We start from the raw sequence: 26,478 nt of genomic DNA, 5'->3' as shown, positions 1-26,478 counted from the left end.
CATCCACACATACACACACACACACACAGTTGTGTTTTCATGACTTGTTGGTATTACATTGACTTACATTCAGTCCCTGGAGACTTAACCACTAAACATAACCACTACTTACCCTAACCTAAACCTAAACTTAAACTTAGTCCTCTTCCTAAAATGTAATGACTTACGTTCTGGGGACGTGCATTTTGTCCCCATAAGGAAGCAGAGTCCCCTCAATGTGAGTGTGTAATCACAAACCTCTTCAAACGCCGCTCTGGTGGTTTGAAGAGGGATTAATCCTTTCTTGAGAAGTTGCCTCTTCAGGTTTCTGTCTTAATCAAGCCATTGAGCTTTGAACTTCTTTGGCCTCCGACTATTATGGCAGACTGACTCCAATGCTCTTTTGTTACTGAATTAATGCAGTGTGCCATACCCGTGCTGGAGCAGTGGCGGATATTCTTCCTTGTCATGTTTACCATCATTTGACTGTCATGGCAGCGCGGTGATATAGTGTTTGAATGTATTTAGTATCACTGCATTTAAACCTGTAGGAACATGCTGGTTCCTTCATAAACCACCCCTGCTCTAAATACCACTTAAAAGCTTAACGGTGTGGGGAGAGTACTGACGCTCCAATAGAGCCCCCACAGGTACATACTGGTGCTAGTTCTGAGGTATACCTACAATAGTGCCACAGAAGAAGAGACTGGCACAGGTAAAATAATATGAAAAACAACTTATTGTTCACTTGTCAGGTGAACGGTGTGTGCTTGATGAGACAAAAGTTCCCCGCTGGATATTAAAGAGTGTGATGTTGATGTAGTGGGTCTGAGAGTCTGTGTGTGTGTGTGTGTGTGTGTGTGTGTGTGTGTGTGTGTGTGTGTGTGTGTGTGTGTGTGTGTGTGTGTGTGTGTGTGTGTGTGTGTGTGTGTGTTTGTTTCGTGGCTGTGCCCAGATCTCTTTTTCTCATCACTGTACATCGAGTGTGACAGTCAAATAAACCTGGCACGCCCCAAATTGCAGTCATGTAACTAATTGTGAGTGTGTGTGTGTGTGTGTGTTTGCAGGAGAACCTGCTGCAGTCTGTGCTGCCAGTCTACATCTCCATGAAGATGAAGCTTGCAATCATGGAGCGCTTGCAAGACTGTAAAGACAAAGAAGAACAACAGCGACTGGTCAAAGACAACAACTTCCACAGTCTTTATGTCAAGAGGCACGAGAACGTCAGGTACAACCACAAACCACCTTCAAATACATAGAAAGCCATAGACTTTTGGATTTATTGATCATTAAATAGCCCTTGTTATTAAGGATCACCTCATCATGGGAGCCTTATTTTACTAGTCAAACCATGCATGGGTTAAAGACCTGACTTATTGATCAGGAGAGTCGGACTAGAATCGGATACTAATTTTGTGAAAACGTAACTTCAGACAGGTTATGAATAGTAACTGCTATGACAGAATTGGGAAAAATCTGTATTTTAAACAGCAACTTATAAAAAGGGAAAGAAATTAGTCTTGTCTTTTTCAACTTGGATTTTTTTTTTTAAAGCTTGCTATACTTTGATATTTCCAAACTATAAATATAGTTATTTAATAAAAAACATATTTAATATCTTCTTCATCTGTATTCGTAATTTAATAAATCCTCAGTCGTTCTCTCACGCTCATGCAGATCACTTCATAAAGCAATGATGAGGTGCAAAAAGCAGATTTCTCTGACCACTTCTCGTAAAGATGGAGATTATAATGTCTGTTTTCAGAGCAGTGACCCAGTTACAGCTCTTTGTTTTGCAAGGGTTTTATTAATTTAGCAAGTGCTGACAGATATTGGGTCAGCTTAACTGAATTTTGGCAGATGGCTCACCAGCTTCTTTTTCTTTTTTTTTCCGATAAATGTAGGCAAGATACAGCCTCTGCCTTAGCTCAATAAGAGACTTGCATTATAGTGTTTCTTGAGAGGAAAATGAATACACTGTAAGAAAGCGTGTTCTTCTTTAGCTTCATTAGTTTTTGGAAATAGAAAATGTTTGTTTTTTTTCTCAGCACTGACACTTTGATTTTTAAAGAGCACTTCCCATTCTAATCAGTTTAATTGATAGATCTAATGCTGGAATAACATGAAACTGAAATGGCAACACAGATGGCGAAACATACACCAAATGACTGGGCTTAGAAAGTTTGGACACTAAACTTTTGGTCTCTTGACAATCAAGAGGTCATTGTGAAGACAGCAGGCATGATTGCTACTATGTTCATATAGTAAGGAGGTGTTGAATGATGGCAACCCTGACCTATCCCTATAATTACCCCAGTCAGACCAGTCTGTAGCTGTATTGTCTTGTCTCATGAAGCACCTGGCCGTTTTCGGTCAGGCAGTGAAACAGGTGCAGGATCTGTGTCCCTCTGCTGGTCACCAGACAGGCGATTGTTCTGTTTCTTTTGAGAGAGAGAGAGAGAGAGAGAGAGAGAGAGAGAGAGAGAGAGAGAGGCAAAGGGCCCCATGCCAGACGCGAACCCGGTCTGCTGAGGTCGCGCTACCCAGTGAGTTACCAAGCTTCCCCCAGGCTGCCCAGTTTTAACCAGCTGGTGACGGTAATCAGCCCTGGCTGGACGTGGTCATCACAAGTAAAACAAACAGCCTACATGTAGTGCTCTGTGGGTAATTGGATCACACACACAGATCAATAGCTATTTGTGGTGTTTTTTTGTTTTTTTTCTAATATTCCTCATCTCAAAGTCATTTCCCATCATGCTGTAATTTACGTGCACAGCGTTGCTGACATCTCCCACTGTGGCCAGTCAGTCAGGCAGGCAGGTTTAGGTGCTCTGTGTGAGGTTGGGCTTTTGCCGAACTTCCAGCTGGTGGTGTCGGGGGGTCTTTCAGAGGTCAGATGAGATAACGGCGCCCCTCTGTGGTCCTCTGATAGGCAGCTTGTAATGATGACCAAGCTATGATTCAGCATTGAACCAGACAGGCTTTTTAATGAGTCACTGATCGGGTCTATTTTTTTTTTTCTGCCTGAAATCCTACATCTCAACTCAGGAGCCAAAATGGTCATAATGGGTCATAATGGGCCGACAACGCTGTGCAGAGACAATCGGGCCCAGATTTGGAGGACACAAATGTCAATGCATTCCAGACTGGTGCATCAGGTGGTGTCAGATTGAAAACCCAGGGCTGGTCTCCTCATATTAGTTTTTTTGTTAGCAGCCAGGACATGTAGATTGCACAGCATTACAGATAGACAGAAGTTACATGAATGGTGTTCACCAGTTATCCATTGTGTGCAACGATGTAACGCACACTGGTCGCTGGCAGGTCTCTTCTTCATGGATGTGGACTTTGAAGGATGCTGTTGTCGCCGTTGTTTTCTCTAGATTCTCTAACTATTAAATCGTTGAAGTAGTATTTCATTTTAGTGTGCGGAAATGTAAGGGTTGTTTAGTTAGTAAAAGATGTAGTTTTTATATCGTCAATACTAACAATCTTTTTTTCAGACATCTCTTCTCTCTTTTTCTGCGAGTGTGTTTTGTGTGTTCAACTCTCATTGTATTATTTCCTTCTTTCAGTATTCTATATGCTGACATTGTGGGATTCACCCGATTGGCCAGTGACTGTTCTCCCAAAGAGCTTGTTATTATGCTCAATGAGTTGTTTGGAAAGTTTGACCAAATTGCCAAGGTGAGTCATCATTTAGGATTTCTTCATGTCCTTATTTAGAATGACACTGAACTCTTAGGTTAACTGGCAGTTGACAGTTTACCTCTTAAAAGAGATTGCAGCTGTAATAATGTAAAGATTAGAGTAGTGATGTTTCTGACAGGAAGATTTCTGCTATACCTCATACTGGCTCAAGCCACAACCAAGCCACTTAAACGGCAGTAGTACAACACTGTGGTTGTATTGATTGACTCCCATGTGTTGGCATGTGTGCCCTCATATCCTGTATATCTGCACAGTTCATGCAACCAGGCAACTTTAGTTGAGTATTTGCTTTTTAGAATACTTACCAGGCAAATAACCAGGTTTCTCTTCTTCTCATCGTCATTCCTTAAAGGAAAACGAATGCATGAGAATCAAGATCCTTGGAGACTGCTACTATTGTGTGTCAGGGCTGCCTGTCTCTCTGCCGAGACATGCAAAGAACTGCGTCAAGATGGGCCTGGACATGTGTGAAGCCATCAAGTGAGTGTCAACCATCACCCTCAACCCCGATTGAAACACATTGTGTCTCTCGAATTTATCTCTTAAAAGAGATGAGATAAAAACAATTCATTTTTAGATGATTTAGTATGTTAATAATTTGAGGAACAAAATATTGTGGTGTATAATTGTGGACTGTAAGGTGAGGCATTCTCAGTGATTATGTCTCGAGTTTAGAGAAACACAATTTTCTTTTTGTACAGCAATGCCTAGAATTGCACAAGTTCTAAGTGACATGGCATTTTAAAGAGTGTATTACACCAGAAGGAAAGTCTGAGTGAATGTTGACTCTCCTCCATGAATGATGTTTTTAAATCAGGTGTTGACAACAGGACTATTGACACACAGAGACATACAATATGGCTTCACATCGACACATATGAAATCACACATTGTGATTTCCTTGAAGGACACTTGTGTTCTGCATACAGAAACCACTTTCGACAACAGTTGAGCTTTTGTTTTGCCATGAAACACTATCCAGGCAGGTACGGGAGGCCACAGGAGTGGATATCAACATGAGAGTGGGCGTGCACTCGGGCAACGTGCTCTGCGGTGTCATTGGCCTTCGCAAGTGGCAGTTTGACGTGTGGTCGCATGATGTCACACTGGCCAATCACATGGAGTCAGGAGGCCTTCCAGGGTAGGCTGTGTTCATTTTACATCATGAGTTGAATAACTCTTTATACACATTTATGTATCATATTTTGTGAATTTCATTATTTTTTCTCGTAGTAGTTTTACCACGGACCAGCTGAAGATCATGTGATGCAATATCATCATTATTATTGACTATTTTAATAATAACCCAAGTTGCAAAAACAAAATCACTTTTAATTTAGCAACTAAGTTGCATAAGTTAATGTTCAGGTACAGTTACTTACTGGGGGGTGATACACAATACAACTCTGATAATATTAATTGCATAAAAACAATTCCATGATAATAATTTACATGTTACTTGCCTTAGCGCAACCTTATATAATCAATAATTGTATCATAACAAGATATTGTAAATGTTCCATTTGAAAAAGATGAATGATACAGATACAAAGTCTTTTATACATTTAAAATGGATTAAAGAGAGCAATCACAATAGTATCATTGCAGTAAATAAGCCCCATCGACTGGAAATAAGTGTTAAATATGCCATGCAAAGTATTACAATCTTTCTCCTCTTTCCTTGGTCAGACGTGTCCACATCACAGAGGCGACTCTGAAGCACCTAAACAAGGCTTATGAAGTGGAAGACGGCGACGGCCACCTCAGGGACCCCTACCTAAAAGAGCTCAACGTCCAAACCTACCTGGTCATTGATCCTCGGGTAAGTTCTCTATTCGTCTTCATCGTCCTTGTTAGCATGACGTTGCACCCTACGTGTCAACATTTAATGTTGTATTCCAAATGCTATGAATCATGGTAAATATGTTTGCTCTAATGTCATTTTACAACAACATACAAGCAAATGTCAATTTTCCTGGATTTCAGACTTTTTGGGTTCTGAACAGAAGTACAGTTTCAGCTGCACAACATTACTGCATAATTCGATTTATTGCTATTTTGATCTTTTGGGCAAAGCATTTTCTTCATCACTCTGCCTACAATTCTCCCCACTCTTCACCTGATCTAGGACGTAAAACTCTTCCATGCATTGTGCACTTTAAACCGAATTTAGGTGACCCATGTATCAGCTCCAAGCAATCCTGCAGAACTGGATGAAATTCTGCCAAAACTTGATTCAGATTCAGATCCAGTTTAAAATTGCACAGCCGTAGTGCTATCCCAGAGTGCTCCCTAATGACTTTCAAGGTTTAGGAACGTACTCACCCTGATTTCCTTGCCTCAGCTAATCGAAGTGTGTTTGTGTATCAAGTCTAAGGATACATCATCCAACAGCCGAAACGCGCCTAAACCTCGGGTGAATGATGGTCTGAAGATGAGGGCGTCCGTGCGTATGACCCGTTACCTGGAATCTTGGGGGGCCGTCAAACCTTTTGCCCACCTTCAGAATCGGGAGGGCTTCACCCCAGACTCTATTGTCAACGGCAAGTCGCGCTGCAAGGTAAGCAGATGGTTGTTGTTGGTTGTTTTTAAGGCAGTAACTTACCCTATACATCGTCTTGCTGTAGGATATTAAAGGCTTGAGGCCAGTATGATGAACTTTAAAAATAAAATGAATGCGAGTATTTGTCAAATTGTTTCAGTGGGGTTGGTCTTCAACACCCACATTATCATGCGTTCCTATTGAGTGAATATTGTCCCTGTCTTTTCCAGGACATCCCTCTACGACCAACCCCCGGCTCCAAGATCACTGAGAGGTGACTGTTATTATTATTTTGAACTGCATATATTAAACTGTAACAGAACTAGTGCGCGCGCACACATTAACAATGGGAGTCGGCTCGTGTAACGACATTGTTGCTTAATAGCTGCAAGTGTTTTCCCATCAACTTTCCCTGCCAGGACTTTCCCGTCTGTTCATGGAATCTGAACTGGTCATCGCTCCATCATATCATTTCATTAACAATCTCATGTCATACAGAAGTGCTTAGACGGATATTTCAGGCATTGCATTATTGCCAATGTTCAGCTACACACACGATTATCATAATGTATAAGATGAATGCTTTTCATGACTGCCTAGAAATGTTGATGGTTCGATGTCACTAGCTGGTCAGCATAATGCTGTTGTTGTGGTGGTAATCAGAGGAAACAGTCATGTTGGACAAATTGTTGTGACGTGTGAGATTTTTCTTTTTGCTCCTGATGTGTGATCCAAAATGTAAGCGTTTCAGATCCAGTTGATTGTCTAATCTAAAGGGATTTACACTGAGCAGGCAGTATGTTTTGTGTTTTTGTATTTATGAGATATGAGCTGTGCTGCCTTCCCCCTCAAACAGACTATGAATAATCATTGAGCCATTATTAATTAGGTCAAATTCATGAACATCCCAGTGGGAGTGAAATTACTCTTAAGAACATTTGACAATATGTTCCCAAAGAGTGCTAGAGGAGTTAGTTTTAAACTGCAAATAAAATATTTCCCCATAACTTTGGCAGTGATTCCTGCAGAGCGGTGGGAGTGCTGATCTCTTTAACGAGCCCTGCCATTAGCTTTGAATAATGCATAGACAAAATGATTATGGTTGTAGCTCACAATGGTTGATTCGGCACAGGCAGTAAGCATTCGGAAAAATGTTTAAAGTGTAGCTACTGATTAGTGGGCAGGGCTCACCTACACAAACAGTGTGGGCTGGAGTAATGTGATTTAGAAAAGATAAGTGTGTGCCTGAAAGCTGAAGCATTCCACCCTGTGAGAACAGAGATCCCGGAAATTTGTTGATTTCATTCATGTATTCACTCTCCACTAGCACAGGCGGCAGCTAGTGAACTGAGGTGCTCCCCTTCAAGCTAAATCAAATGTTTTCTGTGGTTAGAAGTAACAGTTGTGAGCGGATATCTAGTAGTTATGAACTGTTTTGGATAGATTTTCAGATTTATTTGATCAGTGGCCCTTTTTTTTTTTTTTTTGTTGTGATGAATTTGTGTTTTACTGTTGAACCCTGACAGCTTTGATGAGTCTCTAGAAGAACCGTTCTCCTTGCCTACCCCTCCGTTCAGCAGCTATAAGTGAGTGGGGCTCTTCGTGGCCTGCAAGGTCCTCGTTCCCTCAGTGCAGTAGTTCTCAACCTTTTGGCTTGTGACCCCTAAAAACCACAACAAATAGATGCACGCTCAGAGCGACTTGTTTAAAATCTAAATATTAGACGGTGTGCTTTCACATACTGTAAATAAGTATACGTTTCTACCGTTAAATTATAGATTAGTACCCAGAAATCAGTATGCTTCATGCAGTTTCTCAAAATAAACTTAAATATTGTTTAATTGTTTGGGAAGTGGAGTAGATGCAAACATGTTTCAGTTGTTACAACAATTAATAAAGAAATAAAACCATCAATTCCAAAATAACAAATATAATTTGCACCAACCTTTTTAAATCATTCTTTGAGCCCAACATCCCAATAATGTGTGTCCTGTCCTACAGCGTGAGAACTACTGCCTTGGCGGAGAGCCTTGGTGTCCTAACACTAACCTGAGCAGTGGTGCCATGCTGTTCTTTTCTCTCTGCTACCTCAGGGCAACATTTGATCTCAGTAAGCCACGAGAAACCCTGTAACCTCTGTTAGTGGACTGACATGCTCCTATTAACACTGATCACTGGCTGGGGGTTTGTGTGTATCTGTGTGAGTGTTTCCTTCCTGATGGATTCAGGGGTTTCCAAGCAGAAGCACGGCAGACACACTCCAGCTGAATCCCACAGAGATCATCTAACACACAGCATTCTGCATCCGGCACACTCCCTCTACATAACTCTCTCACAGGCACAAACCATATTTCTCTTTTCTCACTAATGCTCAGAATGGCATTAACCGCGTCGTTGCCTCCAAGCAGAGCTAAACTGGACCCGAGTTAACCTGCATGACCTGATCTGGTTTCCCAGCATCTGTACCAGTCAGCGTGTGTGTTTCAGTGTCTGTCCGTCTGCCTCTTCCTAATTGTCTCTGCCATTTCCGGTCCAGAAACAAATCCCAGAAGAGTAAGTTTGATGAAGAGCTGCACAATGAGATGACTACCACCATAGATGAGCTCAGCAGCAAGTAAGCCGATTTTTTTTTTTTTTTTTTTTTTTTTTTTTTTTACAAACACTTCAAATCACATTTTATGTATGTAGTACATTTGGTATAATAATGTAACCCAAATTGCATGAAAAATATGACTAAAGTTTAAATTGGCACTGACTCACACAGGAGAGAAAAAGCTCTGCTACAGTCTTCTCTCCGGGTTGAAATGTTCCAGCAGGTAGCACTTTGATGAAAAAGCAGGTTTTAGATCGAATGGAAATAACCAGACATTAATAATGATATTTAGGCATGCCAATGTGAGAAATGTCTCTAGCTGAGATAATGTGGCTCAAAGCTCTCAAGTTTGAGCGAATGGCTCAAGGGATGGCAGTGTTGGTTTGTCGTTCTTTTGTTGGTCGTCTTGCTTTGGTGTAGACTGACATATTTCAACCACTATGAAATAGATGAACAGGAAATTTAGCACATTTATAGATCCCAGATGATGAATCCTACAGATGTCGGTGGTTTCATGACTTTTCCTCCAGCGCAACCATGAGGTTGACATTTAGTTTTTTTGAGAGAAAAATCTCGAGAGCTATTGGATGGATTATTATTAAATTTGGTACAAACGTTCATGCCCCACTCAGGATGAATTGTAATAACTTTGGTGATCCCCCTGTGATCCAGGTCAAAATTTCAAATTGTCCAGTATTTTGGTTTATGTCCACATACCTGCTAAACTAATGACATTCCCATCGACCTTAGCTGTATTTTGTGTTTAGTGTTAATTATGAAATGTTGGCGTGCTGACACACCAAAGCAAGATGGTGAGCATGGTAAACAATACGCCTGCTTGACATCATTATGTTAGCATTGTCATTATGAGCAGTTAGCTCAGAGCAACGCTGGGCCTAAATACTTGGTCATTCTTGGTAACTAAAAATAAATTTGTAAAGATTAATATTACAAATATTGCTATCAAGCTAATGCTGTCATAATTTCACCATTTATTATGCCCATACACCCCCACCTAAAGCTCTCTTTCTTCCTTCCTCTCTCTCAGGCAGTGGTCTAAGTCTGAAGAGAGGGGCAGTTTAGCTCTGTGGTTTCCAAAGAAGGATCTGGAAAAACAGGTTAGTTTAACACAAATCCACAAAAAAGATCATCAAAAGCATTCACGATTCCACATTTTCATCATTTCCATTCAAGCATTCTGTTGCTGAACTAGAGGTTTAGGTGTATTCTGTTTTTCCTCCTCCGAGTACCGAGCCCTGGACCTGCCGATGTTCAAACACTATGTTGGCTGTGCCACCTTCATCTTCCTCTGCATCTTTTCGGTTCAGATGTGTGTCACAAAGGAGTGAGTATGACCAGATTTTATAATGCAGTGCAACAGAGGAGAAGAAACGCACTATGTAGATGATGATTGTACTACTAGGGGAAAAGGAGAAGCGGGAGATTGATTTTTTTCTTTTTTTTTCACACTGGTTTTCGTCTCCCTCAGTCGACAGATGTTGGGGATGTCGTTTGGAGTGCTGGTCTGTGTGCTGCTGCTCACCCTGGCCATCTGTTTTGCAGGTCACTTCCAGGTCAGTGTGTTAAGTCTTACATTGACATTTAACATTTAGATATTCAGGTGATTGAAGTTCAGGTTTCTGCTCTGTTTGTCCCAGTTAGCATTTCGGTTTGTGGAAGGGGGGGGGGGGGCTCACAGCTAACCTGTCATCACTCTTTTATAGCAACCACTCAACCTTCATTGGACGCAGGTCAAGCATCAGTGTAAAAAAGTATTCATTTCTCCAGCAACACCTGTTTAAGTCCCAAATTGTATACTGCTGGCCTAGCCCTGACCCACATTACACGTGTATGACTCACAAGTGTTTTGCTCCAAGTTGGTATTTCAAGAATTTGATTTCAGGTGTGCTTGTAAGGGAAAATTAAATGGGAAATTCTTTAACGATTATTACATTTGTGTTGTGTGAATGCCACACACGATGAATACAAAAGTGTCAAGCCCTCAGGAAGGATGTACTTTTACTCACCATCTGTTTCCTCCCCCATTATTTGGGCTGTATTATCCAACAAGCAACGTACAAAGGAGATTTTTAAATGAAATCAAAAACAAAATAGAAAGACGATTTTGTGATAGGATGGCAAACTCCAAAACAGCTACTAACCTTGTGCTCGTAATAACATTGTTGTTTGAACTGCGGTTTCCAAGGTCAAGGAATGAACTTTGAATCTCAAAATAAATGCAAACATTATGGGTCACGTGGTGTGTGATTTGTACAACCGTCTCTTTTTAATTTGAAGTAGCGGACCTCGACGTTGAAAGACAAACACTGAAATATTCAAATGTTGTATTTGACCATATATTTTCATCTTTAATCATTTTAAATGATTAATTGCAAACAGCCATGGCCAAAGGCGTTGTGTTTTTTAGGTTGTCCGTCCGACCCATTCTCATGAACCCAATATCTCAGGATGAAGTGATTTGAATTTGGAGGTCAAAGGTCAAGATTACTGTGACCTCACATCCGTCCCATTCTCATTAAAGCGATATCTCAGTAACGCCTGGAGGGAATTTCATTACATCCACAAACATCCACTTGAACTCGAGGTTAAACTGATTTTAGATAATGGTGGTCAAAGGTCAAAGACACAAAAACACGTTTTGGGCCATAATTAAAGAATTCATATGCAATTTCACACGAACGTCTAACACAATAAAATGAGGAAGTGATGACATTTTGGACAGACGAGGATGTAAACTGCAACCTGACTGGTTGGCGGAAACATAGAACCGCAAAGGTGTTAATTCCAGTTTGTTTTTTCTGTCGTGAGAGAAGAACAGAAAAGTGATCAAGATATCCAACATCGCTAGAAGAGGTTCAGAGGGGAAAACAAACATACTACAATAGGCAAATGTTTTGTTATTCAAGGCAAGGGTGAAAAGGATGGGTGTAAAAGTCACTGAGCCAGAATTAGTTAGTGAGAGAATGGAAACATGTCATGGAAGCTATCCCGTGCATTCAGCATAGCTTTCTATAGCTAACCTTCTGACCTGGGCGATGACACCTGACAATCAGTCCTTCACAGGCCGGAGTGTTTTCTCTCCTCTCAGACAGATTCCTTCACTGGAAATAGCCAGCAGTGACTCACTCACACATGATGTCTGGACATGCATGACATGCTCCCCATGCCTGTTTGATCCCATCTTTCCTCCGTCTTTATCTCCTCACTTCTCTTTCTCCTCTGCAGCGCCTGTTTCCAGAGAAGCTGTCGAGGTGCCAGTGGCTGCCAGCTGTGTCCGAGGCGGTGGTAAAGCGGCCGTGTGTGCGCCTCCCTCTGGCCATGGTCACTACTACGGTCATCATTATCTTGGCAGTGTTCAACCTGGTAAGACCACGCTCACACGTTGAGTGGGTCATTACAGACGCTGCTATTTCTAGCTGCGCCACACTTCAGAGCTGCCATGCCAAACTTCAAAGCGGGCCGCCCAGTAGTCGCTTGTCAGTCAGATCTTTTTTTTTTTTATCCCCCTGCAGTGCTGCATCCAGACGCGTGTGCCAGAATGTCCCACTGATATTGATTACCTGCGTCACAAAAATGATTCCCTTGAGCAGGGATTAGAGGACATTTACTTCTACCTGCCTGTGAGTAATGGAGTTGTTAATAGGCAATAATGAAATTGCAATTTGTAATACTTTTTTGTCATGTCAGACTGGATTAAATAGTATTTGGCATTTGTTCAATTGAGTACCAGAGAAGAGTTATAGTTATTGACACAAATGTCTATGCTTACGATCACATGATGGTGTGTTATAAATCATTTCATTAATTGTTTGTATATTGCTTTGAAATGGGAAATAGAATAAATCGTTATCAGGTTTGCTGCTACTGTTATTTGGCTGCGATATAATTCCATCCCTTGGCTTTCTCTCTCTCAGTACTCCGTGTACTGCTGTATCCTGTCGCTCATCGCATGTGGAGTCTTCCTCCGGGTGAGCTTTGAGCTCAAAGTGCTCTTCCTCACCCTGGCCTCCACGGCATACTACATCATCATCCTCAGCACCAAGAGGGAAGTCTTTGTGGCCTACGGAAACTTTCTCCTCACTCAGCAATTCAACAACAGCTGGAACTGCAGCAGGTGAGAGTTAACAGCGGTTAATAATAACCTCATGACAGTACCATCGGTGCTGGCAGGTCAAAGTCACAGTTCCATAAAGACGCATCACGTTTATTCATTTCAGTTCACACGGAATAATCGTGTATGAAATCTGCAAATGGAAGCAAAGTCGAGCCATGAGTGTTTCTTGTTTGTTCCACAGCAGAGACGATCACGCCATCCTGAAGTGGTTGGGGCTAGTGAAACACCCCCAGGTGATGAGCTGCATTTACATCACCCTGTTCCTGGTCACCATACTCATCATCTCACAACAGGTAATGACAATCCCCACCTCTCCGTCCTCAATTTTTACATTAAGAGATTCAAAATTGAAATGCACAAATGTAGTTTGTACATGTTCACATTCAAATAATTGAAGTAAAATATTTTGATGGTCCGGTCATTCATTTATCTATATCTTCTATATATCAACTATCAACGACCACCAATTGTGAAATGATAACAAGTAATAAACTTTCTGGAAATAAATAAATCAAGAGGCTGCTAGAAATGCAGGTAAACTCCAATGATTGTTGTGTTTTTCCTTCTTTTTCACTCGCTGTGTTTTTGTCTGCTAGAACGAGTCCTGCTTCCGCCAGGACTTCCTGCTAAAGTATAAGAACCGCACAGAGCAGGACGAGATCGAGACCAGGGAGAACCTGAACCGCCTGCTGCTGGAGAACGTGCTGCCGGCCCACGTAGCAGCGCTGTTTGTCGGGGAGAATAAAAAGAACGAGGTGAGGGGGGGGGGCCCTGTTCATTATGTGATAAGTGATAAATGAGAAACCAGTAAACCACATTTCATGTAATATTATTAAAAGGAACTCCAGACAGACATTTTCTGTGAATTTGAAAGGATGTATTTTAAATAGGTTTGGTTTAGCATTACATAACAGTTTCCTCGACCACTATCTTCCTAAGAATTCAGCCCAAAGCTGTGAGTTGTCCTTATATTATCAATAGAACTAGTAGAAGTTAAGGGAGGTCTGTCTAAAAGCTTTCATTAAAGCCCAACATTTCCAGTCTCCTCCTGGGTAAAACTATGAGCTGTGCTTTTCGTATTCCCCCCCCCAACAGGACCTCTACTACAAGTCCTACGACTGCGTCTGTGTGATGTTCGCCTCAGTGCCGGATTTCAAAGAATTTTACACGGAGTGTGACATCAACAAGGAGGGTCTGGAATGCCTGAGGCTCCTGAACGAGATCATTGCTGACTTTGACGAGGTCAGAAAAACATCCTCATCCATCAATTTGTATTACCAAGTGCTTGTTTGCAATACATGACATCACATGATGTCTTTAAAGCCCCAATTTGTTATCGGTAGCTCTGTTTATGCACTTCCACTGTTAACCATGCGGACAGCTGGGCTTAAGACGGAACAGTGTTATTATCTGCACTCTTAGGAATATGAGCTAAATCCCTCCAGTGTAAATGCCAACAGGAATACATACTGTAAATGATGAAAGGCGGGATGAGGGAGTCGAAATATTTAGTTTTTCTCTAACCCAACAGCTGCTGTCCAAACCAAAGTTCAGCGGTGTGGAGAAGATCAAGACAATTGGCAGCACTTACATGGCAGCTGCAGGACTTAGCGGGACGCCCGGTCAGGAGAACAATCAGGTGGAGTAGCTACTGCCTCAGACCAGGGTCAGACCCGGGTCAAATCAGACTTGTTGACCGTTTCTCAGCAAGTCATCGACCTGTCGTATAAAAAAAACCATGAATCTTGAAGCGGTCATGTTGAGGTTGTGAAATATGCTCTTTCAGGACAAAGAGAGGCAGCAGGCCCAGATCGGGATCATGGTGGAGTTTGCCATCGCTCTGATTGGGAAGTTGGACGGCATCAACAGACATTCCTTCAATAGCTTCAGGCTTCGTGTGGGTGAGTGTCGGCTTCAGCACAAACCTTTCATTGACTGAATACTGCATTACATCCAGCTCTGTTAGGGCTGACAACCCAACAGGTTACCTTGGTTACAATGTGCATGATTGGCATCCCCACGGTGTTCTAGCCGTGAGAGCAGATGCATTCACGGACACTTGATTACGAGGTCATGAAGTTAAACCTCTCCAACCTTTGACAGAAATATGTAGCTTAGTAATGTTGAGGATTTAGGAGCTTATTTTAAATTTCCACTCATAAATAACTATGGTTAAGTTAAGTACATCAAATAATATATAAAGTGAAGCCGTTAAAATGGAGACAGAACCCAGTTGAGTGTGTGAGGAACTTTAACCTCTGTCTGTGTCCGCAGTCCTAGCACAGTTATTCCCAGACAGTTGATTCTTAGCAGACAGTTTACAGGATAAAAGGTTAATTTCAAACATTTACATTTCTTGCGAGATAAAAACATACATGAGGCATAAACACTGAAATTTGTATCAACCTTCTTATCAGCGGCTGAGTCTAAACACCGTGTGACTTTGAAACAAAATCCACTTTTGTTTATTAAAAAGCAGTTTAAAGTGTACAGACTTCTTTGACCGGTGATATCATACTTTTGTAATTCCTCTGCTGCAAACTATAACAGTGTTTTCCACAGCATTTTGAAATGATACCGACTCTACTGCAAATATTTTTTGTGTATCAATTAATACAAATATTGATCCTTTCTCAACTCTCCTCACTAGCCAGTGAGCTGCCTGAGATTTTCCTTGTGAATCTTTTTTCTCTCTGTAAATTCTACACAATAACATTATTCAACGTGTCGGACTTAAACACGTTTTTTTTTTTTTTTTTCACAGGCATTAATCACGGCCCAGGGATAGCCGGAGTGATCGGGGCGAGGAAACCTCAGTATGACATCTGGGGCAACACGGTGAACGTGGCCAGCAGAATGGAGAGCACGGGGGAGCTGGGAAAGATCCAGGTACATTCAGCACAGTCCAACAGAGGCAAACAGCGATATTTCCTCTGGTGGTCTCTGGAAGGTGAAATGGTCACATGTCGGTTCTCACATAGTCCTCCTTAGCTCTGCATTGCAGATCTTAACACAATCATGGCTGGATTCAGAAAGATTCAATTTCAGACTCTGGTCGATTGAACAGCTCATGAGATTCATTTTTATTGGGAAGTTTATTGGGAGTTTCTATGTGAATTAGGGATATACGTAGTTTGAAAAAGGCTTGCCGATTATGTTGATGTTCCAGAGACGTTGACATCGTTGTGAGGAAGAACTAACCAGTGCTACTTTGGTAGCTTTGGGGTGTCATGCCGCACTAAAAGGTCCTTATTCTCGTCGCTTGTGTCACGTTTCCAACAGCGAAAAACGGTCTCCCAAAATACAAGTACAGAGGATGTAATGGAAGAGGACTTTTTACATTGTACATTTTACAGTGTTTATCGTATATTCAGCCGGAGAGTGGTCACTGGAGGCTGCAGCTGCAGCGGGGAGCGTATGACCGACGGGGACCCTGCAGAATCCAAGCTGCCGAGAGCAAACACCGACTGGTGGAGCATTTGCTCAAACTGCCCTCCGATGCCAACAGAAACTGACTCATTCTGCCATATTAAGCCTGAGGCTGGGTAGAGGACGCTGTCATGTGTGCGTCACTAAGCATGAACGTTTTGCTCCTCCCTGGGACAGAGGTGTGTGAGAGACCTTATTCAGGATCCTGAAGATAAACTGGAAAAGACAACCAAGACCAGCAACGCCATTTTGGGGGCGATATTTGTAATTGTTGTAATATTATAATTGAATGGTCTGCCTCCAAAGAAGGAGTGACAGCTGCCAACATGCAGCTGCAATGGAGCCTCTGCAGCGGGAAGCTGGCACGGCAAGTGCAATTGAAGTCGTAAATGAATCAGTAAGAGAAGTCAGGTGTTACTGTTCGCTGCAAGGAAGTTCCCTCTGTGGATTTTGGGGCTGTGTGATTTCATTTTGTGGCTTGGAGACACAATAAATGTTATAAACTTGCTGTTCAAAAAGGACCTTCGTTAGTTTTCATAGCTGCAGTTGTGATTTCTTCGTCTACTTCCAGGTGACAGTGGAAACGTCCGATGTGCTGCACAGGCTGGGCTACTCGTGCGAGTGTCGGGGACTCATCAACGTCAAGGGCAAAGGGGAGCTGAAAACCTTCTTTGTGTGCACCGACATGAGCAAGCAGCAAGGTATGGGTCTGACCTGAGGCCAGGGCGACACAAACGCCACAACTGGAGACAGACTCAAGCCAAGAGTTTATAGACTCCACAAGTGTTGAGACAGAATAGACTGTGATACAGACTGTGTTTCCTGTGATGGTAATGAATGAAAATACTGAGGACTTTGCTGTGTTTGTTGGATTCGACACTCGATCAACACTTTCTACTCCAGACCTGTTGAACGGCTCAGGATGTGGCGGTCATGGTGGAGAGATGATCGGTTGTTTTTCTACATACATTTACGTCTAGTGATCAGTCACTTTTGTACTTTTTGTCTTTAACTTAGATGTTGTTTGCGATAGAAAAATAAAAAAAGCGCATTGTACTAATGCCAAATACGGTTGTGATATGTTTTTTGAAGACCTCTGTGGTCCTTTAAAAACAAAACAATGGATTCTGTTTGGATCATAATTTGAAACCCATCTGGTTTTCCAGTTTTGAGACCGGATGGGCACACTGCTCTGTTACTGTGTAATGAGCATGCCATATGTGAGGCGGATAGACGGAGCCGTTTCAATAACAGAAACAGGCTGTGCAGAGGATAAATATATAAAAACTCTTTTCTTGCTTCTGTCTTGGGGAAATATTTGACATCAATAGAAGTACTAAGTTTCACTCTCTGGCCAAGCTTTTAGGTTCCAGCTGTGTAGTTAGAAACGACTGGTTGATTTTACATATACGACGAGATAGTTGCTGCATTTCAAAAGGAAATACACAAATCCGTGTGCTGTATGTACATCATCTGTTCCAAGTGTATATTCTGCTTGTCTGCATTAATGCTGCAATGAGGGAAGCCTGTGACGCTCTCCTTGGTGTCCTTAAGTCTGCGTGATCCAACAATCTGCCTGCTGTGAATGGTTTTCTAGCTCCAGCTCAGATGAACAGCTGTCGGCGCTGCGCGTCTCTGAAACTTGATTCGTCTTGTGGCCTTATCTTTTGAGACCGTCACTTTGTCTGTAATTGTGGTTGAATAATAATAATAATAATAATAATGTATTGGCCTTTATGTGAACAAATGTGACATTGAATTTTGTACAGCTACAGAATGTAATAAATGTTTTCCTATGTCTGCAGTTTGTCATACAATATTTCACAAGAGCCAAGACTTGTATATAAAAAGAGGTTTAATGACTGAAATGCATACAAATGTCACACAAAAAGCACCTTTCATACAAAACTTAACTTATCAAACAGTAACGGTGGTTGGAACTTCATCATACAGTGATGACTGGAACTGGACCACCGGACAAGGACTCCATTGGTTCTGCCGTCTCCTGAACTGAAAACATTGAAAAGTATATTAGATGCTAAGTTCTTACTGACACGCTGTATTTGTAAGTTCAGACTTTACTTCCCAAATAGCCAACAAATAAATGTTAGTCAGTGGTAGAGGATGTACTCGGATCACTGTAGAAAATACTGTTATAAGTATAAGTCATTGAAATTGTTACTTAAGTGAACGTATGCAAGTATGATCAGGAAAATGTACCTAAAGGATTAAAAGTATGCGAACAAATGGGCCCCTGTGACCGTTATACTATTATATATTTTATCATTCAATTATTATTACTCGTACTTAAGTACAGTGTACTTAGTTCTATTCCACCACTGATGTTATTGGACACACAGACAAGCAGAGTGGTAGTTAATACTCCACACATGTCCAGTCAGGTGTTTACCTGTGGTGAGGTCAATGAAGGGCCCGGGTGGTTCTGGAGGAGCAGCGATGCCCATGGCCTTCCTGATGCCATAGACACTGCTGACGTCACAGGGGGCCACTTGACCAGTCAACTCGGCTAAGTTCCCGGTTACCTTCTCAGCTGCAGACAAAGGAAGAGTCAAAAGGAAACATCACAATGACAAGTATATTTACATACAGTTTATTTGCATTGGAAGAAGACACATTTAGGGCCAATCAGAGGCGATAGGAGTCAGTCGGTTTAAGTCTCCATTTCACAGACTTTTGCCATCCATTCAACCTTTAGCCAGAGTGCTGTGTTATGTTTAAGGAGTAGTTTGACTTTTTGGGAAATACACTTGTTTGCTTTCTTGCTGAGAGTAGAAGATGAGAAGATTCTTTATGTCTACGGTTAACATGAATCTACCACCAGCAGCCGGTTAGCCTGACTCTGTCCAAAGTTAACATTATTATTTTGAGGAACAGTGACAAATCTTTAGCACACACTAACACCAAAAACAATTTGTGCCACTTGGAGGAATAAAACCCTGGGAATGAGGTCAATGTTGGTGATTTGAATCGTATCACTGTAGCTGTGAATCATTGTCTGAAGCTAATAGACAAACCGCCTCCATGGTGGCTGGCTGGTTGAGAGGTTAAATGGATTGTTGGTCTACCGATGGTGGCGATGGTTTGAGTGGAGGAAACAAAGGGGGCCATGATGCACTGACGGACTCTTACCCAGCTCCAGCTCCTTGGCAGTTGGTGCCATCAAGCAAATCATGTTCGGTGGCTGCTTAGTGCTCAGACGCTCCTTCTGTGCTTCCTGCAAGTCACGCAGGAGCTTTGTAGTCTCGTCCAATTTCTGCTGGAAGTGCAGGGCCTCTGTGACAGATCAGCGAGGGGTGAGGGGGGAGAACACACATACCGTTAGTACTTCCTCTGGGTTCCTCCGGTTACCTTGCGGTAGCTCCTCGGGTCCTTGGTTGCACGTATTGAACACAATACATCCATTCTCTCTGTCCTACATTAACATGTGGAGTGCTGAGAGAGAATACACTCTGATGGGCTGTTACAGAGATCTAAGAGGATACATAATGCAACGCTGAATGGCTAAATGGCTCAAACTGCTTCAGATGAAGGCTGATTTTTTATTTAATTATTTTTAATGACCTCAATGGCAAAAGCATTTACAGTGATTATGAATCTCTTTGTTCACGTATTCCTTTGAACCACACATAAAGCAGTCAGGGCTGCTCTCTGGGCTGGGCACATCGCATCTGTGATCCTCCATGAGAGTGGGTAGTTACTGCAGTTGTATAGTTCATTGTCAAAATGACAAAAAAAACAAAAGTCTTCTTTGGTTTTCTGTCTGATTCTGAACTGAAGAAGCTACGAGTCATTTGTTGTGTGCTTATGTAATTTCACATCTGGTTCTCACATGTGGCAGGTTTATACTCTTATTTAGGCAAAATCACAATGTGATATGCATTGTAAATAGAGCGGAGACAAATTCATATAGATCAACAGAAAATCAATGAACAACAATTTAGAAAAAAGACTAATCAAGGTCACGAATCAAGCAAAACAATCTCTAATTGCAGCTTCTCAAATGTGAGGATTTACCGATTCTTCCTATTCCATATTCTAACGTGAATATCTTTGGCTTTTGAACTGTTTGTTGGACAAAACTAAAAATTTGATATTTTCACCTCCAGCATACTTCTAGAAATATTTTTTGGTAACTAATATTCTGACAGACGAAATGGTTCCTCAATGAATCTACATCGACTATTAAGCTGGAGAAAGACTATCAATACCTGTAGATACCCTGATCTACATATAAAAAAGCCTAAATCTATAATATAAATGAGTGTTGGCTGCAGCCTGATATGCAACACAGACTAAGTCGGACAGACGTTTTACCCCCAGAGAGCTCCTCAGCCATCTGCAGGCCTGCAGCAGAGCGCAGGAAGTCGAGCCTGTTGCAGTTGGATGCTTCGGGTTTAACCATCTACGAGAGACGGGAGACACATGTTTAGTCAGGTTAGAAAAATGAATTCCACACTAGACAGCTGATGCTTCAAGGGAACATCCAGACCCTTTGAAGCCTCTTTAGTCATGCTGCTCCTTCGCTCCACTAAAATCGAACCTAATGAAAAGCTGCAAGATCCCGGGGAAGGGAGGGAGTCGGGGTGAGAGCGAGCTGGAGAGCGGCCAAGAGCAGCAAACAGCCAGGACAGAGGGTTTGCTGTGTGCCTGACGGAGGGGCCCGTGCTTTTTGGTTTCCTCCGCTGCTCTGAGGAGCGATTCAGCCACGCAGCCAGCGGGCACTCTAAGAAAACACGGGCCTCTCCAAATTCTTTGACAGCGGGCCCTGCGCGAGTAGCACCGCTGTGTTTTGGAAGGGGAAATGTTCTTTCCATGCGTGGATGGATCGCAGCTAAAGGCTGGCCCCCGCTATGTTGACACAGCTGGTTGACGTAGCAACAGTCTGCCGAGGCCATCTTTAACGACAAAATGAAATGAAGTACCCGCGCATGAGGCGCAATGCGAGAACACGTGCGGCACACCCGAACGACCCCGCAGCGGGAGCTCCATTTTTCTGAACATCGCATCCAACACCGGTGAGGGCGGACAGCGTCGGTTTGGCGTTACATAGCACACGCTGATGTTTGTCATTATGAACTTGATGTTTATTTCCATTTACTGATTGCTTATCACTCAGGACAGGTTTTTATCCGGGTGTCAACTCTCACCTCCATGTCCTCCGCGTCCTTTTGTGCGTTTGTGTCCTCCTCCACCTGCCGGACAGGTGAAAAACACTCATTCAGCCAATGGATACTCTTAGATTTCTATCTGGTGCTGTTTAACTCAGTCATTAAGAAAGTCAACTTGGATGAGCTGAAGCGGTCACAATAGGTGCTTACCGGCACGGCTTCCTTCAGGGTTTTTGAATGCTCGCCGTTCGTCATTGCATCCAGAACATTGTCCGCCAGTTTGTACACATACTCGTCTGACTTGGCGAGGAACTTTGACAAGCTGCCAAAAACACACAGAGAAAAACATTTACAGCTGTTGTTTTTGAAGCAGAAGCAGGGGTAACAATCACAATCACTTTCTCGGCCAAGAACAATGAGAAGTCGATATTGACACCGCTGACAAACATCTGGAAAGCAATCGGCATGGAATGCCTCAAGTGACGCGCTGTGCGAATGCCACAGAGCTCCAGTGCGTCCGTGGTCGTGCTGCACATACCTGTCTGAGCCCAGAGGCTGGGACTCCTCTCCATAGAGAGAGAACACGAGGTCAGAATCCTCCTTGCTGACGTTGGCGAAGCTGGAGTCGTAGGTGGGTGCGTAGGAGGTGAACGGCCCGTAGTTGACGTAGGACACTGCGGAAAAGGGTTTGCACGCAGACAGCTCGTTATCTTCTCAGCCTGATTCTTGGCGATATCAGTGATGTGCAGAAACATTAAGCCGCAGCCACACATTACCTGGAGTGATCCTGTTCCTCTTATCCTCCCTGAAGCCCTGCAGGCTGTTCACACCGCTCTGCAGCCGATTGGACATCATGCCCAGTTTCACGGGACAGTAACCAGCATCTGCGACAGGAAACACTGACATTTTACCAACTGTCATGAGTTGTCTCTCCACCTCAGTTTCTTCATTCATATATTTAGGACCCATCTGCAAATTTTGCGAGTCCAAGGTGACGTCTACAAATTGCTTTTTTTGTCCAAGCAGCACTCTATAATCAAAAGATATTCAGCTTTCAATAGAAGTGTGTTAAACAAAAAAACACAGCAAATCTTCACATCTTTAAAGCTGGAACCAGTGAACTTTTGGACATTTTTGCTTGAAAAAAAACCCATTTTATTAGGAATTTGTTTGAGCTCCATTATGATTGAAGGTGGACCTACCTCCTGCTGATGGATCAGCTGAGTTGAGGATTGCCATTGTGGTGGAGCCGTCAGACTTTCGCCTTGCAAACTCCAACTACACAACAAATAAATTAAAGCGTTCAATGCAAACACACACACACAAAAAAAAAAAAATCACCTTAGTAAAAGGAATAGCTGTGTTGTGGTTAAACTTTGGGATGGACTTAAAGAACATTAGACAAAAGGTTTTTACTGTCACTGATCGACCAACATCACAATATTATCTTAACAGAGGGCTTTAACATTACTTACTTTTCTTTTTATGGCGTTATTTAGTAAGAGCAGGATTCATGATTATCTTTAATAGTGGATATGTCAATTTGAGAGATAATAAATGCAGAGTTTCACCCTGCTTCCTCACATCACACTGCAGCACTCTGTTGGACAGCTTTCCTCCAGACTCCTCGATGACCTTGCGGATTTCCTGAAGCTCTTTCTCTACCTTTGCAGCCTCGTCCTTGGAGTCCTTTTCCTGTCTGCAAATGAAACACAAAGACGAGACAGATGAGACACTTTGGTCCTGAATGAAAAGGTTTTTTTATTCTGGCAAGAATATAAAAAACATGCACACTGCAGCGAAATACTGCAAGGAGAAAACCTGTGCAAGTCTGTTCATTAAACGCCTACATCCTGCTTTCAGTCCTCAGATAATCTACCTGGAAGCGGTTCGTTGACGTCAATAAACACCCATTAAGATTTTCGGCTGTTCCTCTTGAGTGAGTCATCATCAACACATGAGTTAAATTCAAGAGGTTCTGTTACAGCACCGGGCAGCAACACAGATTTAAAAGGTGTTCGGCCTTGAGTGAGAACAAGACCCAGCACGCTGCGAGCCATTCTTCACATTCTCAGCCTCCAGCAGCAGAAAACTGATTTCACTTCAGTATCAGAGGAAAATAAGCTCACACAAACCAACGGTGTTCGGAAAAATGGTTCCATCAGCGGCCTGCATTTTTAGTCCAGGCTGATTAGTTACCTCAACCGTACCTGTTTACTAATGTCTCTGCTGCTGTAATACTGCAAATCTCCCTGTTATGTTCAGCCCTTATTTCAGTTTTAAAAATCAGATTTTAGCAAGGCAAGCTGGGAATTGTAGTTGGATCTTTGGTTCAAGATCAGAGACCGCTTTAAAGGGATTTAAACAGTGAACCAATAGTCATGGTTATCATTTCACTTCCTTCATCTTGGCCCTCATAGCTTAAGAGCAGCTATGCTGAAGTGGCATATGACTGTGACTTTAAGAAAACATGAATTTAAAGTCAACAGGTTAAAGGACCTGGTTGTGCCGGGTGTCTGGGATCTCTCGCTGGTGCCTGTGGTGGAGGGTCCTTCTCTGTTCTGGTCCAGGCTGGTGCCCCCTTGGTCCTCAGTCTTTCCCGGCAGTTTGGCAGAAGGGTCGAGGCCAGACATGAAGTCTATGCTCTGCTTCAGGCTCTCCAGTCTTTCCTATTGGATTCAAAGTTTTATTCTTCTCACTTAGGATCAGGAAGGAGCAGAGAAGAGCAAATGCTGGATAAACCTCTTGGTACTACTGCTGCAGCTGCAATTACAGGCAATCTGCTGCCCCCATCTGTTGCTTTACAGCAAAGTCACTTTGTTCAAGTGCTCCGTAGGAAGTTAAAGTCAAAAAACAACACTGCTGCAACTAGTAAAGAAAGCTTGTGGTGCAGTAAATACCATACCATCTGGGTTTAAAGAAGTAGTGAATGTTCTTAACACAATAAACTGAACAACAGGACAATCGTTAGCAGTCGGTATGAACCCTTAAAGAGATTTATTTTTCCTGAATCCTCAGTTTCATACCTGGTTCAAGATCTTCAATCCAGAGTGTAACAGTTTTCTAGCTGCTTTATGGTAAATCGTCTCCGGTTTGTTGTAAATCATGGCATTTTCGCACATAACCCTGAGATCCCCCTGCATCAACACACAAACACATGACAAACAAAAGCGACTCTTGTGAATCAAAATGCATAGAAGAGAGTATTATCCTGCTATAAAGTTGATATGGAATGTTTATCTTGCTGTGTGTGGCATGCAACAACACCCCCTGTGTGTAAATCAGACACATACCGTGATTTCATCCAACGACTGATAGTAACCCTTCTTTACTTTGTCCTTCATTGTACTGAAGTCCATAGGCCGTCTGATGATCATAGAGTAGCCAGGTGCAATGAGGTCTGTCACCGGGAACGAGAAGAACGCCCTGGGATCTTTCCTACAGAGAAAACACACACACACGTACAGTATATATTCACCGCACCAGGCATACACTAACTTTACTGTAATCACACGCGCTGTGATGAGACTTGCTGCTGAATGTGCAACAGCTCATAAATAAACAAGCAGATGTACAATTATCTCGTAACACTAAATGACCAATGCTGCACCTTTGAAGCTGCCTGATGAGCTGGTTCAAAGCTTCCTGCAGAGGAGTTTGTTCCCTTTCTGCGAGAAAAATAACAAAGCATCAAGGAAGGTTTTGCATAACAAGGTGTTGACATAAACTGTGGAATAAGGGACATTAGAGACTACCTTCCAGTTTATCCAGCTCTGAACGTATGGGAGTTCTGCTCCGTTCATCATCTTCTGCTTCCTGTCCTTTCTTCTTCTTTGTCATCTGGCATTACAGAAACAAAGAAATATAACACGAGGACGATTTGTGCAAACTAAGTTCTCCCTTAAAGAGGAAAGCGGGTATGTTCTTTCGTCACGTTACCTTTTTCTTTCCTCTGTCATCCTCCGGAGACCCTAAACTCTTCTCTTTATCCTTCTTCTTTTTCTTTTTCTTCTCTTTGGGTTTGTCGTAGTCCGCCGGCTGTTCGTCATAAAATGTATCCAGACTCGAGCTTCCCGTCGTCACCTCGTTTCCGGACACCTTCAACACCAGCTTCAGCGGTCTCTCTCCGTACTCTGCGGATACGAAGCCAACAAACAGCATTATCGAGCTAACCATAGGCAACTGTTGATAGCTGAGGGAGCCGTGACAGCTCAGAGATGCTAGAAACAATAGTTAGCTAACAGCTAGCTCACCTAGCAAGGGCAAGTTGCAACTACTGCTAACGCTGTATTGTACACTTACATTGCCTGTCTTGTATTCATACCAAATTGTGGCATATTGACGGATAAATGAGGGAAGTAACGGGTATATCAGCCCTGTAGCTAACATTAGCCTAGCAGCACGCTAGCTGATCAGCTATAGCCGTGCTAACAATAGCGAAGCAATGCATTTAAAAACAAATCAGCAAATAGTTTAAGTGGATAAGTCGAACTATGTGCGAATGAAAATACCTTCATGTCCGTGTTTTTCGGACTTATGCTTTTTGTGCTTCTTGCCCATTGTTTGTATTTTGATCTGGCACCGGCTGGTCGCTCTCTCTGATCTCTGTGGTTTTGCGGAAGCACCGTAGCGCAGATCGACGCAGGCCTCCAGCGCCACCTGCTGGTGCGGCGATGGTGTCGCATGGTGATTTAACCACCTTTTATCGTCGGTAGGGGGCGAAGTAAGCTTAGAATTAAACCTGGACTAAGCCCTGCTAAATTTGAATTGCTTGTACCCTTGTGATTCCAGATTGTCAGTCTGCATTATGCACCATTTATTGAGAGGATTTGACACTGAATTATAATAATTCTAAAGACATCCTCTCTGCAAGTACAAGGAGCGTCAGAGAGCGTCATTCGCTCAGCCAAAGTTCTCTTGAGCCAGACGAGGAGCTCCTATCAGCTCCACTTGGTCAGAT

General features: G+C 42.6%; 2 protein-coding genes across 4 annotated transcripts in view; one reads left to right on the top strand and one right to left on the bottom strand.

Annotated features, from left to right (window-relative positions):
- The window catches only part of adcy7 (adenylate cyclase 7), a 51,405-nt gene extending 33,216 nt beyond the window's left edge, over window positions 1–18,189 (top strand). For 2 of the 3 annotated variants that reach the window (XM_031848811.1, XM_031848812.1), the window contains exons 6-27: window positions 1,047–1,207; window positions 3,555–3,666; window positions 4,043–4,170; window positions 4,673–4,831; window positions 5,380–5,512; window positions 6,062–6,250; window positions 6,463–6,506; window positions 7,759–7,818; window positions 8,769–8,846; window positions 9,874–9,943; window positions 10,073–10,170; window positions 10,315–10,399; window positions 12,072–12,209; window positions 12,359–12,466; window positions 12,761–12,960; window positions 13,142–13,253; window positions 13,557–13,715; window positions 14,056–14,202; window positions 14,492–14,599; window positions 14,747–14,861; window positions 15,725–15,849; window positions 16,961–18,189. In XM_031848811.1, coding sequence (XP_031704671.1) covers window positions 1,047–1,207; window positions 3,555–3,666; window positions 4,043–4,170; window positions 4,673–4,831; window positions 5,380–5,512; window positions 6,062–6,250; window positions 6,463–6,506; window positions 7,759–7,818; window positions 8,769–8,846; window positions 9,874–9,943; window positions 10,073–10,170; window positions 10,315–10,399; window positions 12,072–12,209; window positions 12,359–12,466; window positions 12,761–12,960; window positions 13,142–13,253; window positions 13,557–13,715; window positions 14,056–14,202; window positions 14,492–14,599; window positions 14,747–14,861; window positions 15,725–15,849; window positions 16,961–17,107 — 2,676 coding nt within the window. In that variant the 3' untranslated portion in view covers window positions 17,108–18,189. The remainder of the gene's footprint in view (window positions 1–1,046; window positions 1,208–3,554; window positions 3,667–4,042; window positions 4,171–4,672; window positions 4,832–5,379; window positions 5,513–6,061; window positions 6,251–6,462; window positions 6,507–7,758; window positions 7,819–8,768; window positions 8,847–9,873; window positions 9,944–10,072; window positions 10,171–10,314; window positions 10,400–12,071; window positions 12,210–12,358; window positions 12,467–12,760; window positions 12,961–13,141; window positions 13,254–13,556; window positions 13,716–14,055; window positions 14,203–14,491; window positions 14,600–14,746; window positions 14,862–15,724; window positions 15,850–16,960) is intronic. The other variant, XM_031848813.1, reaches the window with a different exon arrangement.
- brd7 (bromodomain containing 7) lies at window positions 16,987–26,134 on the bottom strand. Its single transcript, XM_031848816.1, has 17 exons — window positions 26,030–26,134; window positions 25,458–25,651; window positions 25,274–25,358; window positions 25,129–25,186; window positions 24,812–24,956; window positions 24,545–24,655; window positions 24,018–24,187; window positions 23,103–23,217; window positions 22,721–22,796; window positions 22,295–22,402; window positions 22,057–22,192; window positions 21,729–21,840; window positions 21,558–21,602; window positions 20,725–20,812; window positions 19,540–19,683; window positions 18,800–18,940; window positions 16,987–18,399 (listed from the first exon to the last, which is right to left on the bottom strand). Exons 1-17 carry the CDS (start codon window positions 26,076–26,078, stop codon window positions 18,335–18,337), a joined length of 1,842 nt encoding a protein of 613 aa, XP_031704676.1. The 5' UTR covers window positions 26,079–26,134; the 3' UTR covers window positions 16,987–18,334.
- Window positions 26,135–26,478: the final 344 nt, after the last annotated feature.

The sequence above is a fragment of the Anarrhichthys ocellatus genome, unplaced genomic scaffold (assembly GCF_004355925.1).
Source record: "Anarrhichthys ocellatus isolate YVR2014 unplaced genomic scaffold, GSC_Weel_1.0 scaffold8, whole genome shotgun sequence".
Taxonomy (NCBI): Eukaryota; Metazoa; Chordata; class Actinopteri; order Perciformes; family Anarhichadidae; genus Anarrhichthys; species Anarrhichthys ocellatus.
Note: the sequence above shows the minus strand (reverse complement) of the source record. Positions and strands in the feature narration are given on the sequence as shown.